The sequence below is a fragment of the Oncorhynchus clarkii genome, unplaced genomic scaffold, assembly GCF_045791955.1.
Source record: "Oncorhynchus clarkii lewisi isolate Uvic-CL-2024 unplaced genomic scaffold, UVic_Ocla_1.0 unplaced_contig_566_pilon_pilon, whole genome shotgun sequence".
Classification (NCBI taxonomy): domain Eukaryota; kingdom Metazoa; phylum Chordata; class Actinopteri; order Salmoniformes; family Salmonidae; genus Oncorhynchus; species Oncorhynchus clarkii.
The window spans coordinates 151,584-170,000 of NW_027260880.1; the positions used below are offsets into that span (position 1 = coordinate 151,584).

The 18,417-nt window shown below is 45.9% G+C and overlaps 1 protein-coding gene across 1 annotated transcript in view; it reads right to left on the reverse strand.

Moving 5' to 3' along the window:
* LOC139402057 (cAMP-dependent protein kinase type I-beta regulatory subunit-like) overlaps positions 1-18,417 on the reverse strand; it is a gene marked incomplete at its 5' end in the record, with an annotated part of 30,849 nt that overhangs the window by 11,683 nt on the left and 749 nt on the right. Inside the window, one exon of the mRNA XM_071146120.1 lies at positions 11,769-11,890. Within this exon, the coding sequence (XP_071002221.1) occupies positions 11,769-11,890 (122 nt within the window). The remainder of the gene's footprint in view (positions 1-11,768; positions 11,891-18,417) is intronic.

Here is an 18,417-nt window from a genome sequence, read left to right on the forward strand (position 1 = left end):
AGAGTCACTAAAATCCCCTATGAGAATGGTGGACAAAACGATTGGAACCATTTGCCTGTTTGACCGCTAGGTTTAATGGGTATTATGACTCATACTGTTGTACTCATTAGCATTAGTGCAATGACTGGAAGTCTATGGTATCTACTAGCATGCTAGTAGTTACCATAGACTTACAATCATTGCGCTAACGCTAGTTAGCAACTTCCTTCATACTGCACGCAGAAACATAAATATTATATATGTTAATCTGACTCTGGAGAAGTAGACACAGGGCTTCATAGCCAAAATCCTGAAGTATTCATTTAATAAAATATAATTTATGCTAACAGATCCTGTATTAAATTATATTTTTTTGTTAATGTGTAGTGGCTAATTGCATAGCTAATAGGATACACCCCTGAACAGTGAGAGGCGTCTATACCCCTCCTATCCTTTGGTGAGGCGTAGTCTTCTTCACGGCCACCGCCTGACAGTCTGTGTATAGGCTGGTTTGTACAGTGTGAGAAGAAATGTAAACACGCCACTTTTCATTAAGGCCCTATTCCCTCTCTCCTCTCCTCTGGGGTGTGTGAAAAGAAAGTGATGTCTTTATCCCACATGTTTTTTAATCCCTCATACATATAATTAGTGATTGGGGGTTTGGCTTTTGGCAGAGAGAGAGAGAGAGAGAGAGAAAGAGAAGAAGGGAAAGGAAGAGAGAGAGAGAGAGAGAGAGAGAGAGAGAGAGAGAGAGAGAGAGAGAGAGAGAGAGAGAGAGAGAGAGAGAGAGAGAGAGAGAGAGAGAGAGAGGGGGAAGGATGAGAGACCTTTTCAAATGAAGAAGGGATAGTTGTCAGGGCTTACCTAATCATCGGTGAGAAAAAACTAAGCGATGAGATGAAAGTATGACAAATGATAGGTTGCAACAACAACGTCAAGATATGATGTGGTATACCCCCAACCCCTCAGCCTCCCCCCCCCCCCCCCCCCCTCTCTCTCTCTCTGTGGCTGGGTCTGACTTTCCCAGAGCAGGGCGGTTGTCTGGTGGAATGTGGCTCTGCTGAGTTTCACACAGGGTCAGGAGAGTCAGCCTCCAGGGAGGGAGCAAGTGAGGGAGAGGGAGACCGAGAGAGAGAAAGAGAGAGAAGAAGAAGAGAGTGATGGATAAATATATAATATATAGAGATACTACTGACTTCAGAGAGAGAGAGAGAGAGAGGGAGAGGGAGAGAGAGAGAGAGAGAGAGGGAGAGGGAGACCGAGATAGAGAGAGAGAAGAAGAAGAGAGTGATGGATAAATATAAAATATATAGAGATACTACTGACTTCAGAGAGAGAGAGAGAGGGAGAGGGAGACCGAGATAGAGAGAGAGAAGAAGAAGAAGAGAGTGATGGATAAATATAAAACATATAGAGATACTACTGACTTCAGAGAGAGAGAGGGAGAGGGAGATCAATAAAGAAGGAGGGATGGATAAATATACAGAACAGTACTGTAATACAGAAAGATATTGATTGTAAAACATGCAGATATCAGGTATTTAAGACTTTTTAACGGCAATTGGAATTCAATTTTATACCAATGTTGAGGTCTGCGAGCACCACACACCTGCCAATATTCCTCTCCAGAAATGAGCCCATGTTGGTAAAAAGTAGTATTTTTAGGGTTGGCTCTTTCACCGAAAGCTATAGCCTAGCTCATATTTGGCAAGTGTGCTATTTTATCAATACGTATAATCCTATAGCCTTACCGTTGTAGTAGCATAGTGGCTAGGCTATTGATGGCTGAAGCATGGGGTTGCCCATATTAACTGCACCTGTACATAGCTCATCTGTAAATTGCCCATCCAATCTACCTCATCCCCATACTGTATTTATTTATTTATCTTGCTCCTTTGCACCCCAGGATCTCAACTTGGACATTCATATTCTGCACATCCTACCATTCCAGTGTTTAATTGTTATATTGTAATTACTTTGCCACCATGGCCTCACTATTGCCTTACCTCTCTCATTTGTACATGCTGTAGAAAGATTTTTCTACTGTATTATTGATTGTATGTCTGTTTACTCCATGTGTAACTCTGTGTTGTATGTGTCAAACTGCTTTGCTTTATCTTGGCCAGGTTGCAGTTGCAAATGAGAACTTGTTCTCAACTAGCCTACCTGGTTAAATAAAGGTGAAATAATAATAAATAAAATAAGAATGGACTAATCAACAGCTAGATCACAAACTCTGTAATCAGAATGTTGTCTACGATACTAAAACCAGCTTAGTATAATGATGCTCAATACCATACCAATCAGCTGTTCAACAGGCAACAACAGAACCTTGCTAAGCTGATTCAGGTGTGCTTGAGTAGGGCTGGAACAAATGTCTCCACACCCAGTGGCCTAGCTCTTCAGATGGAGAGTTGACCACATGTGTTTTATACAGTAACAGTGGTATGGATGTTAGAGTAGGGCTGGAACAAACGTCTCCACACCCAGTGGCCTAGCTCTTCAGATGGAGAGTTGACCACATGTGTTTTATACAGTAACAGTGGTATGGATGTTAGAGTAGGGCTGGAACAAATGTCTCCACACCCAGTGGCCTAGCTCTTCAGATGGAGAGTTGACCACATGTGTTAGCACCTGAGGAAGTGGGATCTCAAAACACATTAGCTAGATTGCTAACTGTAAATATGATATTTACTGCCAGATAGCCATGCGAGTAACAGTACAGGCCTATATAGGCTACTTGATATAGTCACTGCTCCATTCTGCTGGAGCATTATCTCAATTACTAGTTCTGAGAAACTAACCAAAATGTCACTGACTCACATTGGTTACATTATTTGAATTCCATTTCAGATAGTGCACATTGACCTGCAGTTTCTCTGTGGGGCGACAGGTAGCGTAGTGGTTAGAGCACTGGGCCAGTAACCAAAAGGTTGCTAGATGATATCCCCGAGCTGATAAGGTAAAAATCTGTCGTTCTTCCCCTGAACAAGGCAGTTAACCCACTGTTCCTAGGCTGTCATTGTAAATAAGAATTTGTTCTCAACTGACTTGCATAGTTAAATAAAAATAAATAAATACAATTCTCTAGAGTTAATCAGATCATACCCAAACTGTGTGTCGTAGTAGGGAATTGTAGTTTCCAACAGGACAATGTTCTACATAGTTTAGTGCAGAAAATGTGATAATGAACTACAATTACCATAATCCATTGTGTGACTACTTGTCCGGTCTGTGTTTCTTTTACGCCTGCTACATAAGAGACAGAAAAATTCATGATCAAGAGGGGAAACAGAGAGAGCAGTTGCTTCGAGAGGAATCTCTACCTGAAAATACAGTGATTGATAGTTGGTATCCAGCAGGTATTCAGACGTATTTTACTTTGAACTGCTGAGATAGTGATTGTTGACAGCATAGGCAGCAGCTCTATAGAGATGAGATGAGATGACTTGGAATGAAATAATAAAGTCATCAAATAAACAAATGTAATATAGACAACTGAAATATTGTACAGTAATGGTAATACATGGTGGTTAATAGGTGATAATCAGTAATGGGCAGTTACCACCATCATGGGACTTCTATGCATGGTTTTAGTCTGTGTTGTTACAGCATTACAACCCACATAGTGCTTAACGCATTTAAAATGTAAAAATAAATATTGAAGACGAAATGTAAAATATTCAAAAAAATAAATAAATCGAACTTTCAAACTTAATTTAAGACATTTTAAGACGCCTTTAAATCAGATAAATGAATTGAATACTTTTTAAGACTCTTTAAGGACCCGCGGACACCCTGACATGGGATACCCATGCTGTCATCCATGAGAAAGGAATGAAAGAGTGACTCAGACAGATGATATTTTTTATTTAACCTTTATTTAACTAGGCAAGTCAGTTAAGAACAAATTCTTATTTTCAATGACGGCCTAGGAACGGTGCCTGTTCAGGGGCAGAACGACAGATTTGTACCTTGTCGGCTCGGGGGTTTGAACTTGCAACCTTCCGGTTACTAGTCCAACGCTCTAACCACTAGGCTACCCTGCCGCCCCATATAAAAGACAGGAGGCCTGGATGTCCCTCTGAAATGAAACCAGTGAGAAATACAGGGCTTTTTCGGCTTTCAATGGGAAATTTCCCCTATTCTTTTCCTGGGGCTTTAGAAATGACACCAGATGCCTGTTCCCGTTTAAAAAGGGCCATGTTCTCAGTGGGGTCCTGATCTGTCAGAGACACACAGGGACCAGAGAATACCCAGGGGGACAGAGGAATGGACTGACTGGGCTGAGGGCCTGCTGGAGGGGAAGTCCAGTCAGACAAGCGCTCTCTCTCTCTGCAAAAACAGTCTCTTTCCTTTTTGGTTCCTCTCTCTCTGTGCTTTCTGCTCTCAGTGTACGTATCTCCTCTCCAGCCTGTCTCTACTATGCCTTTAGTCAGGGCCTTAGCCTACAACTGGAAGTCTGGACTCTGTAGTATGTGACCTGCCTCTCTTCTCTCTCTCACATCACCTGACCTGTAATGGAATCTAGAAACTATGAGGGGGATGGAACAGGCAATCTAGAAACAGGGAGAGGACAGCACAGTTGATCTAGAAACAGGGAGAGGAGAGCACAGTCGATCTAGAAACAGGGAGAGGACAGCACAGTCGATCTAGAAACGAGGAGAGGACAGCACAGTCAATTTAGAAACAGGGAGAGGACAGCACAGTCGATCTAGAAACGAGGAGAGGACAGCACAGTCAATCTAGAAACAAGGAGAGGACAGCACAGTCGATCTAGAAACAGGGAGAGGATAGCACAGTCAATCTAGAAACGAGGAGAGGATAGCACAGTCGATCTAGAAACAGGGAGAGGACAGCACAGTCAGTGCAGCTGCCTTCCAGACTAGAGAGGATGGGAGAGGAATGTAGAAAGTGAGGGAAGGAAGGAGGTAGAGAGGGAGGGCTGTGGCTCCAGTGCTGCAGGCTCATTGGTGCAGGTGGAGATGGAGAGAGAGCCAAACGGAGGGATACTTCACTCAGCAGCCTGATAATACCCCTCCAGCCCTCCAGTCTCAGCTGCGCCCTACTGGGGCTTGGCTCACAGAGCTCCATGCTAGCTAGCTACCAATCACTGGGGCTATTGTTAGGGCTGAGGGAGAAAGAGAGAGGGGAAGGGGGAATAGGGGGTAAAAGAGAGAGAGGGGAGGTAGAGCTGGAGAGAGAGGTTTGGAGTGGTAGAGAGAGAGCGTAAGGAAGAGAGAGGGAGGTAGAGAAAGAGACTAAGAGGTAGAGAGAGAAGGAGAGGGGGAGAGAGAGAGAAGAGAGAGAGAGAGGGAAAGAGTGATGAGAAGGAGAGGGGGAGAGAGAGAGAGAGAGAGAGAGAGAGAGAGGGAAAGAGAGATGAGAAGAAGAGGGGGAGAGAGAGAGAAGAGAGAGAGAGAGGGAAAGAGTGATGAGAAGGAGAGGGGGAGAGAGGAAAGGAATGAGAGCAAGCCAAGTTTAAACAGGAGGTGAGGGTTGTGAAAGGATGAGAAACAGGAGGTGAAAACAACAGACCAAAAAAAGGACAGACGACCCCCCTCACACACACTGGTCCTCTTGGCTTGACCCTGATGGAACCCCTTTGTAAACTATGGAGTTAATAAAAAGTGTGTTAGGCTGACTGACTGGCTGTCAGGTGGGGGGCCCTGCTCTAAGGGGCCCTGCTCCACACAACCACAAACCTAGCAGTGTGACCAGCCCCCTTCTCCCAAACCCCCCACTCATTCACACTGTCCCTCAGAACACACGCATGCACCACGCACACAAACACACACACCTCACAACGCCACTTCGTCTGTCTCCTGGAGCCAATAAGGATGTAATCAGTTCTGATCTCAGACAAGAGGAAGTATTGATATACAACAAGACACTGGACTTCCATCATAGACATTGATACACACGTATCCACAGATATACAAAGAGCACATCACACTGACACATCACACACACTGACACACTTACACATCACACACACTGACACATCACACACACTGACACATCACACACACTGACACATCACACACACTGACACATCACACTGACACACTGACACATCACACACACTGACACATCACACTGACACATCACACACACTGACACATCACACACACTGACACACTGACACATCACACACACTGACACACTGACACATCACACACACTGACACACTGACACATCACACACACTGACACACTGACACATCACACACACTGACACACTGACACATCACACACACTGACACACTGACACATCACACACACTGACACACTGACACATCACACACACTGACACATCACACACACTGACACATCACACTGACACACTGACACATCACACACACTGACACATCACACACACTGACACACCACACTGACACACTGACACATCACACTGACACATCACACGGACACACTGACACACTGACACACTGACACATCACACACACTGTCACATCACACTGACACATCACACACACTGACACACTGACACATCACACACACTGACACATCACACACACATCACACACACTGACACATCACACTGACACACTGACACATCACACACACACTGACACATCACACACTGACACACTGACACATCACACTCACTGACACACTGACACATCACACTCACTGACACACTGACACATCACACTCACTGACACACTGACACATCACACACACTGACACACTGACACATCCCACACACTGACACACTGACACATCACACTCACTGACACATCACACACACTGACACATCACACACACTGACACATCACACTCACTGACACACTGACACATCATACACACTGACACATCATACACACTGACACATCATACACACTGACACACTGACACATCATACACACTGACACACTGACACATCATACACACTGACACATCACACACATCACACTCACTGACACAGTGACACAAAGTCAGATTCTACAGCCACAAAGTCAGATTCTACAGCCACAAAGTCAGATTCTACAGCCACAAAGTCAGATTCTACAGCCACAAAGTCAGATTCTACAGCCACAAAGTCAGATTCTACAGCCACAAAGTCAGATTCTACAGCCACAAAGTCAAAATTGGCAACAGAAATTAGCTTTTTGTTTTTATTTTAATGTGAAGGTTAGGCATAAGGTTAGCAGTGTGGTTAAGGTTAGGGTTCAAATCTAATTTTTTAAAAAAATTTATTTTTTATTTCACCTTTATTTAATCAGGTAGGCTAGTTGAGAACAAGTTCTCATTTGCAACTGCGACCTGGCCAAGATAAGGCATAGCAGTGTGAACAGACAACACAGAGTTACACATGCAGTAAACAATTAACAAGTCAATAACACAGTAGAAAAAAGGGGAGTCTATATACATTGTGTGCAAAAGGCATGAGAAGGTAGGCGAATAATTACAATTATGCAGATTAACACTGGAGTGATAAATGATCAGATGGTTATGTACAGGTAGAGATATTGGTGTGCAAAAGAGCAGAAAAATAAATAAATAAAAACAGTATGGGGATGAGGTAGGTGAAAATGGGTGGGCTATTTACCAATAGACTATGTACAGCTGCAGCGATCGGTTAGCTGCTCAGATAGCAGATGTTTGAAGTTGGTGAGGGAGATAAAAGTCTCCAACTTCAGCGATTTTTGCAATTCGTTCCAGTCACAGGCAGCAGAGAACTGGAACGAAAGGCGGCCAAATGAGGTGTTGGCTTTAGGGATGATCAGTGAGATACACCTGCTGGAGCGCGTGCTACGGATGGGTGTTGCCATCGTAACCAGTGAACTGAGATAAGGCGGAGCTTTACCTAGCATGGACTTGTAGATGACCTGGAGCCAGTGGGTCTGGCGACGAATATGTAGCGAGGGCCAGCCGACTAGAGCATACAAGTCGCAGTGGTGGGTGGTATAAGGTGCTTTAGTGACAAAACGGATGGCACTGTGATAAACTGCATCCAGTTTGCTGAGTAGAGTGTTGGAAGCAATTTTGTAGATGACATCGCCGAAGTCGAGGATCGGTAGGATAGTCAGTTTTACTAGGGTAAGTTTGGCGGCGTGAGTGAAGGAGGCTTTGTTGCGGAATAGAAAGCCGACTCTTGATTTGATTTTCGATTGGAGATGTTTGATATGGGTCTGGAAGGAGAGTTTAGAGTCTAGCCAGACACCTAGGTACTTATAGATGTCCACATATTCAAGGTCGGAACCATCCAGGGTGGTGATGCTGGTCAGGCGTGCGGGTGCAGGCAGCGAACGGTTGAAAAGCATGCATTTGGTTTTACTAGCGTTTAAGAGCAGTTGGAGGCCACGGAAGGAGTGCTGTATGGCATTGAAGCTCGTTTGGAGGTTAGATAGCACTGTGTCCAAGGACGGGCCGGAAGTATATAGAATGGTGTCGTCTGCGTAGAGGTGGATTAGGGAATCGCCCGCAGCATGAGAAACATCATTGATATATACAGAGAAAAGAGTCAGCCCGAGAATTGAACCCTGTGGCACCCCCATAGAGACTGCCAGAGGACCGGACAGCATGCCCTCCGATTTGACACACTGAACTCTGTCTGCAAAGTAATTGGTGAACCAGGCAAGGCAGTCATCCGAGACACCGAGGCTACTGAGTCTGCCGATAAGAATACGGTGATTGACAGAGTCGAAAGCCTTGGCAAGGTCTATGAAGACGGCTGCACAGTACTGTCTTTTATCGATGGCGGTTATGATATCGTTTAGTACCTTGAGCGTGGCTGAGGTACACCCGTGACCGGCTCGGAAACCAGATTGCACAGCGGAGAAGGTACGGTGGGATTCGAGATGGTCAGTGACCTGTTTGTTGACTTGGCTTTCGAAGACCTTAGATAGGCAGGGCAGGATGGATATAGGTCTGTAGCAGTTTGGGTCCAGGGTGTCGCCCCCTTTGAAGAGGGGGATGACTGCAGCAGCTTTCCAATCCTTGGGGATCTCAGACGATATGAAAGAGAGGTTGAAAAGGCTGGTAATAGGGGTTGCGACAATGGCGGCGGATAGTTTCAGGAATAGAGGGTCCAGATTGTCAAGCCCAGCTGATTTGTACGGGTCCAGGTTTTGCAGCTCTTTCAGAACATCTGCTATCTGGATTTGGGTAAAGGAGAACCTGGAGAGGCTTGGGCGAGTAGCTGCGGGGGGGGGGGGGGGGGGCCTGTTGGCCGGGGTTGGAGTGGCCAGGCGGAAGGCATGGCCAGCCGTTGAGAAATGCTTGTTGAAGTTTTCGATAATCATGGATTTATCGGTGGTGGTAGCCTCAGTGCAGTGGGCAGCTGGGAGGAGGTGATCTTGTTCTCCATGGACTTCACAGTGTCCCAGAACTTTTTGGAGTTGGAGCTACAGGATGCAAACTTCTGCCTGAAGAAGTTGGCTTTAGCTTTCCTGACTGACTGTGTGTATTGGTTCCTGACTTCCCTGAACAGTTGCATATCGCGGGGACTATTCGATGTTATTGCAGTCCGCCACAGGATGTTTTTGTGCTGGTCGAGGGCAGTCAGGTCTGGAGTGAACCAGGGGCTATATCTGTTCTTAGTTCTGCATTTTTTGAACGGAGCATGCTTATCTAAAATTGTGAGGAAGTTACTTTTAAAGAAAGACCAGGCATCCTCAACTGACGGGATGAGGTCAATGTCCTTCCAGGATACCCGGGCCAGGTCGATTAGAAAGGCCTGCTCACAGAAGTGTTTTAGGGAGCGTTTGACAGTGATGAGGGGTGGTCGTTTGACTGCGGCTCCGTAGCGGATACAGGCAATGAGGCAGTGATCGCTGAGATCCTGGTTGAAGACAGCGGAGGTGTATTTGGAGGGCCAGTTGGTCAGGATGACGTCTATGAGGGTGCCCTTGTTTACAGAGTTAGGGTTGTACCTGGTGGGTTCCTTGATGATTTGAGTGAGATTGAGGGCATCTAGCTTAGATTGTAGGACTGCCGGGGTGTTAAGCATATCCCAGTTTAGGTCACCTAACAGAACAAACTCTGAAGCTAGATGGGGGGCGATCAATTCACAAATGGTGTCCAGGGCACAGCTGGGAGCTGAGGGGGGTCGGTAGCAGGCGGCAACAGTGAGAGACTTATTTCTGGAGAGAGTCATTTTCAAAATTAGTAGTTCGAACTGTTTGGGTATGGACCTGGAAAGTATGACATTACTTTGCAGGCTATCTCTGCAGTAGACTGCAACTCCTCCCCCTTTGGCAGTTCTATCTTGACGGAAGATGTTATAGTTGGGTATGGAAATCTCAGAATTTTTGGTGGCCTTCCTGAGCCAGGATTCAGACACGACAAGGACATCAGGGTTAGCAGAGTGTGCTAGAGCAGTGAGTAAGACAAACTTAGGGAGGAGGCTTCTGATGTTGACATGCATGAAACCAAGGCTTTTTCGATCACAGAAGTCAACAAATGAGGGTGCCTGGGGACATGCAGGGCCTGGGTTTACCTCCACATCACCCGCGGAACAGAGAAGGAGTAGTGTGAGGGTGCGGCTGAAGGCTATCAAAACTGGTCGCCTAGGGCGTTGGGGACAGAGAATAAGAGGAGCAGGTTTCTGGGCATGGTAGAATATATTCAGGGCATAATGCGCAAACAGGGGTATGGTGGGGTGCGGGTACAGCGGAGGTAAGCCCAGGCACTGGGTGATGATGAGAGAGGTTGTATCTCTGGACATGCTGGTTGTAATGGGTGAGGTCACCGCATGTGTGGGGGGTGGGACAAAGGAGGTATCAGGGGTATAAAGAGTGGAACTAGGGGCTCCATTGTAAACTAAAACAATGATAACTAACCTGCACAACAGTATACAAGGCATATTGACATTTGAGAGAGACATACAGCGAGGCATACAGTAATCACAGGTGTTGAATTGGGAGAGCTAGCTAAAACAGTAGGTGAGACAACAACAGCTAATCAGCTAGCACAACAACAGCAGGTAGAATGGCGATTGACTAGGCAGAGGGGGGCTCGGATTAACTACACACAGAGCCTGAGTGCGGCTGGGGCCGACAGATAAAACATAAACAAGCAGAATGGATTACCGTGATTAATGGACAGTCCAGCATGCATCAGCTATGTAGCCAAGTGATCAGTGTCCAAGGGGCAGCGGTGGATGGGGCAGGGAAGCTGGACTGGCGAGTGTTATCCAGGTTAGAAAACTAACAATGACTAAATAGCTTGTAGCCAGTTGGCTGGTTAGCTTCTGGAGGTTCTTGAGTGTGTTCTAAAAATTAAAAATAATAGCGGTTCCGTATCACATTGGGTGAGGCAGGTTACCGGAAGGTATAAACAAATAAAAAATCGAAAAGGGATAGAAAGTAAATATGGGTTCAGTGAGTGTTTGGGACGCGGCGATTCAGACGGTTAGCAGGCCTGTGCTAACAAGCTAACAGTTAGTAGGTGCTAAACACGGTAGCAGTTAGCGGACCGGGCTAAACAAGCTAGCAGTTAGCAGGCCGAATTTGCAAGCAAGGAGATAGCAAGGGCTAGAGAGTTAGCCTTTGGGGGACGTCGCGATGGGGTGAGTCTGTTTATTCCTCTTCATGCGGTGACATCGATGGACCGGTCGTGGGTCCGGATATTGTAGTCCAGGAGCACAAAATGTTCCGTTTGCGGTGGGAATCCGGGGATGATAAATAAAAATATATTTTTTTAAAGAAGATACATTGTAGAAATAGGTGAGGTTTAGCCATATTGATGACTTTGTGGCTGTGGAAGCTAGTGACAACCAGAAAAAGACATGCGTACACACAAACACACACACTGCTATACCTCTGTGATGATGAAGAAGTCATCTCCGGGGTCTCCCTGTACCACGATCTTCTCCCCGTCCTCAAACTGGACCGGCTCCAGAGAATCAGCTACAGTCAGACGCTCCCACTTGTCCAGAGACTCTGCAGGGGGACAAGAGGGTCAACAACAGAGACAAACACTAATATTAGGCCATACGAACATATACACACACACACACACACACACACACACACACACACACACACACACACACACACACACACACACACACACACACACACACACACACACACACACACACACACACACACACACACATTCCTATGTTCAGAGACAGGCCCTCAATGCATACTTGAGTTAGTGTGTACTGTAGTCAGTCAATGGGTTGAGGTTTCATCACACAAGGATCTGACTATTAGATGATCTCTTTAATACAGTTTGTGGGAGGAGACTGTGTGTCCAGTATGATTGGTGCTGAGTGTTAGAATGTAGGTGTAGGGAATATCCAATTGGCTTATTGACAGAGGGGGAATAGGAAGGCACTGACAGTGCTGATTTCTACTGGCCCCTATGCAGCAGTGTTGGGGAATAAGTGTGTGTGTGTGTGTGTGTGAACGTCCCCCGCTGTGCTGGCCACAGTAGATAATGGCTCCTGTTTAAACACTCATATCTAATTAGGGCTCCCTTCCTTCCTACCTCACACTAATCCACTCACTCAGCAAGAGACATTACCTCCCTCCCATCTCCTCCTCCTCTCCCCATCCCTCCTCTCCCTCCCGTTCTCCCTCCTCTCCCCCCATCTTCCTCCATCCCTCCTCTCCTCCCCCCTCCCTCCTCTCCATTCCCCCTCCTGCTCTCCCATCTCCCTCCTCTCCATCTCCTCTCCCCCCTCCCTCACCCCCCTCTCCTCCCCCCATCCTTAATCTCCTCTCCCCATCCTCCTCCTCCATCTCCCTCCTCATCATCTCATCTCCCCCCTCCTCCTCCTCCTCCTCCATCTCCTCTCCCCCCTCCCTCATCCTCCTTCCTCTCCCCCATTTTCCAAGTAAAGAGACAGGACTAACAGCTACCATTCATAGTGTATGACCACATCAGGGTGTGTACACTGTGTAGCAGTACAGTAGCATTTCAGTAGAAGGCTACACAGGGCTCTGAAGGAGTGATTCAGCAGAGTGGATGTTTCTAGAAGGTGAGGGTATTTTCAGGTCTTGGCTATAAAAAGGTCTTATACTTGGAAATGCGCTGAATACATTAATGCAAAATTCAGCCATATATAGTATAGTGAACCATCACTGACAACCACATTTACTAAATTTAACTCCAATATTATTATCCAATTCATAGGTTCACCTTTCAAGTTAAGGGTTATGTGAGTTGTGTGGGTGAGCTGCGGCTCCATACCTATCCCAAAATGTAGCCCTCAACTTAACCATTCCGAATGAATGCCTAAACTTAACCTTCGACATCTGACGTTTACAGACAAGCGTCTGGTTCTGCAGTGGGACTGTGAGAGCTTGTTGTGTGTGGTCGTTATTGGCATGGCAAACATATGTTAACATTGCCAAAGCAAGTGAAGTAGATAATAAACAGAAGTGAAATAAACAATACAAATGAACAGTAAACGTTACACTCACAGAAGTTCCAAAAAATAAGACATTTCAAATGTCATATAATTCATACAGTGTTGTAACGATGTGCAAATAGTTAAAGTACAACATGGAAAATAAATAAACATAAATATGGGTTGTATTTACAATGGTGTTTGTTCTTCACTGGTTGATATTTTCTTGTGGATCTGTGCAGCTCAGTTTCCACCTCATTTTGTGGCAGTGAGCACATAGCCTGTCTTCTCTTGAGAGCCAGGTTGAGGCCTTTCTCAATAGCAAGGCTATGCTCACTGAGTCTGTACATAGTCAAAGCTTTCCTTAAGTTTGGGTCAGTCACAGTGGTCAGGTATTCTGCCACTGTGTACTCTCTGTTTAGGTCCAAATAGCATTCTAGTTTACTCTGTTCTGTTTTTTAAATTCTTTTCAATGTGTCAAGTAATTATCTTTCTGTTTTCTCATGATTTGGTTGGGTCTAATAGTGTTGCTGTCCTGGGGCTTTGTGGGGTCTGTTTGTGTTTGTGAACAGAGCCCCAGGACCAGCTTGCTTAGGGGACTCTTCTCCAGGTTCATCTCTCTGTAGGTGATGGATTTGTTTGGAAATCGCTTCCATTTAGGTGGTTGTAGAATTTAACCGCTCTTTTCTGGATTTGGATAATTAGTGGGTATCGGCCTAATTCTGCATTACTTGGTGTTTTAAGTTGCACATTGAAGATATTTGGTGTTTGTCCCATTTTGTGAATTATTGGTTGGTGGGCGGACCTCTGACCACACAACCATGAAGGGCAATGGGTTTGGTATGAATTGGTATGTCAAATTTTATGTTCCTTTTGATGGCATAGAATGCCCTTCTTGCCTTGTCTCTCAGATCGTTCACAGCTTTGTGGAAGTTACCTGTGGTGCTGATGTTTAGGCCGAGGTATGTATCGTGTTTTTTTGTGTGCTCTAGGGCAACGGTGTCTCGATGTGTCTCTCTCTCTAGACCACATGTCAAACTCATTCCACAGAGGACCGAGAGTCTGCAGGTTTTCGCTCCTCCCTTGTACTTGATTGATGAGTTAAGCTTACTAATTACTAAAGAACTGCCCTCCCCTGGTTGTCTAGGGCTTAATTGAAAGGAATAAACTAAAACCAGCAGACACTAGGCTCTCCATGGAATGAGTTAGAAACCCCTGCTCTAGACTGTTGTATCACCATAGTGAGATCCTCTAGAAGATGTTGAAGTAACTAACAGCTACCTCAGTCTCTGTCAGTCTCCTCACAGTATCATCATTTCACACTCTGCAGAGCCTTCACCCCACTTAACTAACCCCCTTCACTGGGGGCACACTGGTCATTGGGTGTGTGTCTGGGTAAAAGAGAGAGAGTGTGTGTGTGTGTGTGTCTGCCTGTGTGTCTGCCACCAGAGAGCATGTTATTCTCTTCCCCTTTTAACCCTAAACAACATCAAGGGATTGTACCCAGTTTCGTGGCTGTCGCCAAATTCAAAGACAATCAAAAACACTCCTGCCTCCATCCCTTCCTCCCTCCCTCCCTCTCTTCCTCCTCAAAGGAGGGAGGAGAAAAGAGAGGGAAGAAAATAAGTTTGAAGAGAGAGGTGGGTGTTTGAATACGGGCCTTGTTGGGGCCGTAAAAGGAGATACGTGGGGGAAAAGAAAATGAGAGTTAGAGGAGGATAGAGCTGAGGAGGAGGAGGAGAGAGGAGGAGGAAGAGGAGGAGAAGAGGAGGAGGAGGAGGAGGAAGAGGAGGAGGAGGAAGAGGAGGATGAGGAAGAGGATAGAGCTGAGGAGGAGGAGGAGGAGAGAGGAGGAGGAAGAGGAGGAAGAGGAGGAGGAGGAGGAAGAGGAGGAAGAGGAGGATGAGGAAGAGGAGGAGGAGAAAGAGGAGGAGGAGGAAGATGAGGATGAGGAAGAGGAGGAGGATAGAGCTGAGGAGGAGGAGGAGGAGGAGGAGGAGGAAGAGGAGGAGGAGGAAGATGAGGATGAGGAAGAGGAGGAGGATAGAGCTGAGGAGGAGAAGGAGGAGAGAGGAGGAGGAAGGAGGAGAAGAGGAGGAAGAGGAGGAGGAGGAGGAAGAGGAGGAAGAGGAGGAGGATGAAGAGGAGGAGGAGGAGGAAGAGGAGGAAGAGGAGGAGGAGGAAGAGGAGGAGGATGAAGAGGAGGAGGAAGAGGAGGAGGAGGAGGATGAGGAAGAGGAGGAAAAGAGGCCCTGTGCGTTTACTCAGCCAGATAATAACCCCACACAGGAGGCATGTCCTCTACACACGCACGCACGCACGCACGCACGCACGCACGCACGCACGCACGCACGCACACACACACACACACACACACACACACACACACACACACACACACACACACACACACACACACACACACACACACACACACACAGCAACAGGGTCAGAAAAGGGAAACTGCCCTGTGCTCCTCTTAACAGGGTTGGGGGAGGGTCAATTCTACATATTTTTTTGAATCAATAATAAGCCCTAACCCTTCCTTCTGATTGCTGTGCCAATGTAAAACACCCACACCGCTCCCAAAAATCGTCTGTCCTCAGTTGCAACACTCACTAGCGAGTTCCAAACTGCCTCTAGAAGCAACACAAGAACTGTTTGTCGGGAGCTTCCTGAAATGGGTTTCCATGGCCGAGCAGCAGCACACAAGCCTAAGATCACCATGCGCAATGCCAAGCGTTGGCTGCAGTGGTGTAAAGCTTGGTCCATTGAAATCTGGAGCAGTGGAAAAGTTTGGTGGAGGAGGAATAATGGTCTGGGGTTGTTTTTCATTGTTCGGGCTACAGACCCCTTAGTTCCAGTGAAGGGAATGACATTCTAGACCATTCTGTGATCCCAACTTTTTAGCAACAGTTTGGGGAAGGCCCTGTACTGTTTCAGCATGACAATGCCCCCATGCACAAAGCGAGGTCCATACAGAAATGTTTTTTTGTCGAGATTGGTGTGGAAGAACTTGACTGGCCTGCACAGAGCCCTGACCTCAAACCCATCCAGCACCTTTTGGATGAATTGGAACACCGACTGCGAGCCAGGCCGAATCGCCCAACATCAGAGCCTGACCTCACTAATGCTCTTGTGGCTGAATGGAAGCAAGTCCCCGCAGCAATGTTCCAACATCTAGTGGAAAGACTTCCCAGAAGACTGGAGGCTGCTATAGCAGCAAAAGGGGGACCAAGATGAGATGTTTGAGGAGCAGGTGTCCACATAGTTTTGGTCATGTAGTGTATCATGAAAGTAGGTTGAGAGAGAGATAGACCCTCACATCACATACACACTGTAAAGACAGAGAGATGGACCCTCACATCACATACACACTGTAAAGACAGAGAGAGATAGACCCTCACATCACATACACACTGTAAAGACAGAGAGAGATAAACCCTCACATCACATACACACTGTAAAGACAGAGAGAGATAGACCCTCACATCACATACACACTGTAAAGACAGAGAGAGATAGACCCTCACATCACATACACACTGTAAAGACAGAGAGAGATAGACCCTCACATCACATACACACTGTAAAGACAGAGAGATGGACCCTCACATCACATACACACTGTAAAGACAGAGAGAGATAGACCCTCACATCACATACACACTGTAAAGAGAGAGAGATAGACCCTCACATCACATACACACTGTAAAGACAGAGAGAGATAGACCCTCACATCACATACACACTGTAAAGACAGAGAGAGATAGACCCTCACATCACATACACACTGTAAAGACAGAGAGATGGACAGAGAGAGATAGACCCTCACATCACATACACACTGTAAAGACAGAGAGATGGACCCTCACATCACATACACACTGTAAAGACAGAGAGAGATAGACCCTCACATCACATACACACTGTAAAGACAGAGAGAGATAGACCCTCACATCACATACACACTGTAAAGACAGAGAGAGATAGACCCTCACATCACATACACACTGTAAAGACAGAGAGAGATAGACCCTCACATCACATACACACTGTAAAGACAGAGAGAGATAGACCCTCACATCACATACACACTGTAAAGACAGAGAGAGAGATAGACCCTCACATCACATACACACTGTAAAGAGAGAGAGAGATAAACCCTCACATCACATACACACTGTAAAGACAGAGAGAGATAGACCCTCACATCACATACACACTGTAAAGACAGAGAGAGATAGACCCTCACATCACATACACACTGTAAAGACAGAGAGAGATAGACCCTCACATCACATACACACTGTAGAGAGACAGAGAGATGGAACCTCACATCACATACACACTGTAAAGACAGAGAGCGATAGACCCTCACATCACATACACACTGTAAAGACAGAGAGAGATAGACCCTCACATCACATACACACTGTAAAGACAGAGAGAGAAAGACCCTCACATCACATACACACTGTAAAGACAGAGAGAGATAGACCCTCACATCACATACACACTGTAAAGACAGAGAGATGGACCCTCACATCACATACACACTGTAAAGACAGAGAGAGATAGACCCTCACATCACATACACACTGTAAAGAGAGAGAGAGATAGACCTTCACATCACATACACACTGTAAAGACAGAGAGAGATAGACCCTCACAACACATACACACTGTAAAGACAGAGAGAGATAGACCCTCACATCACATACACACTGTAAAGACAGAGATAGACCCTCACATCACATACACACTGTAAAGACAGAGAGAGATAGACCCTCACATCACATACACACTGTAAAGACAGAGCGAGATAGACTAATCAAGTTGGACATTTCAAAGTGGAAATTACAGACTTCAGAATCCTTTTGAAACCTAAAAAAAAGTTGTACATTTCCTGCACTGCATTATCCTGCAATAAGGTTGTGTGCGTCTGTGTTTAAAAAACACCTGTATGTTTTTGTAAGTGTGTGCCTGTATTTGTTTGGTCCTAACGTTTTGTACACTCAGTGTATATATTTATATTCCGGACTCTGACATTGCTCATGTTGATATGTATTATTTTTTGATGACGTGTGTATTGTTGTTTTATTG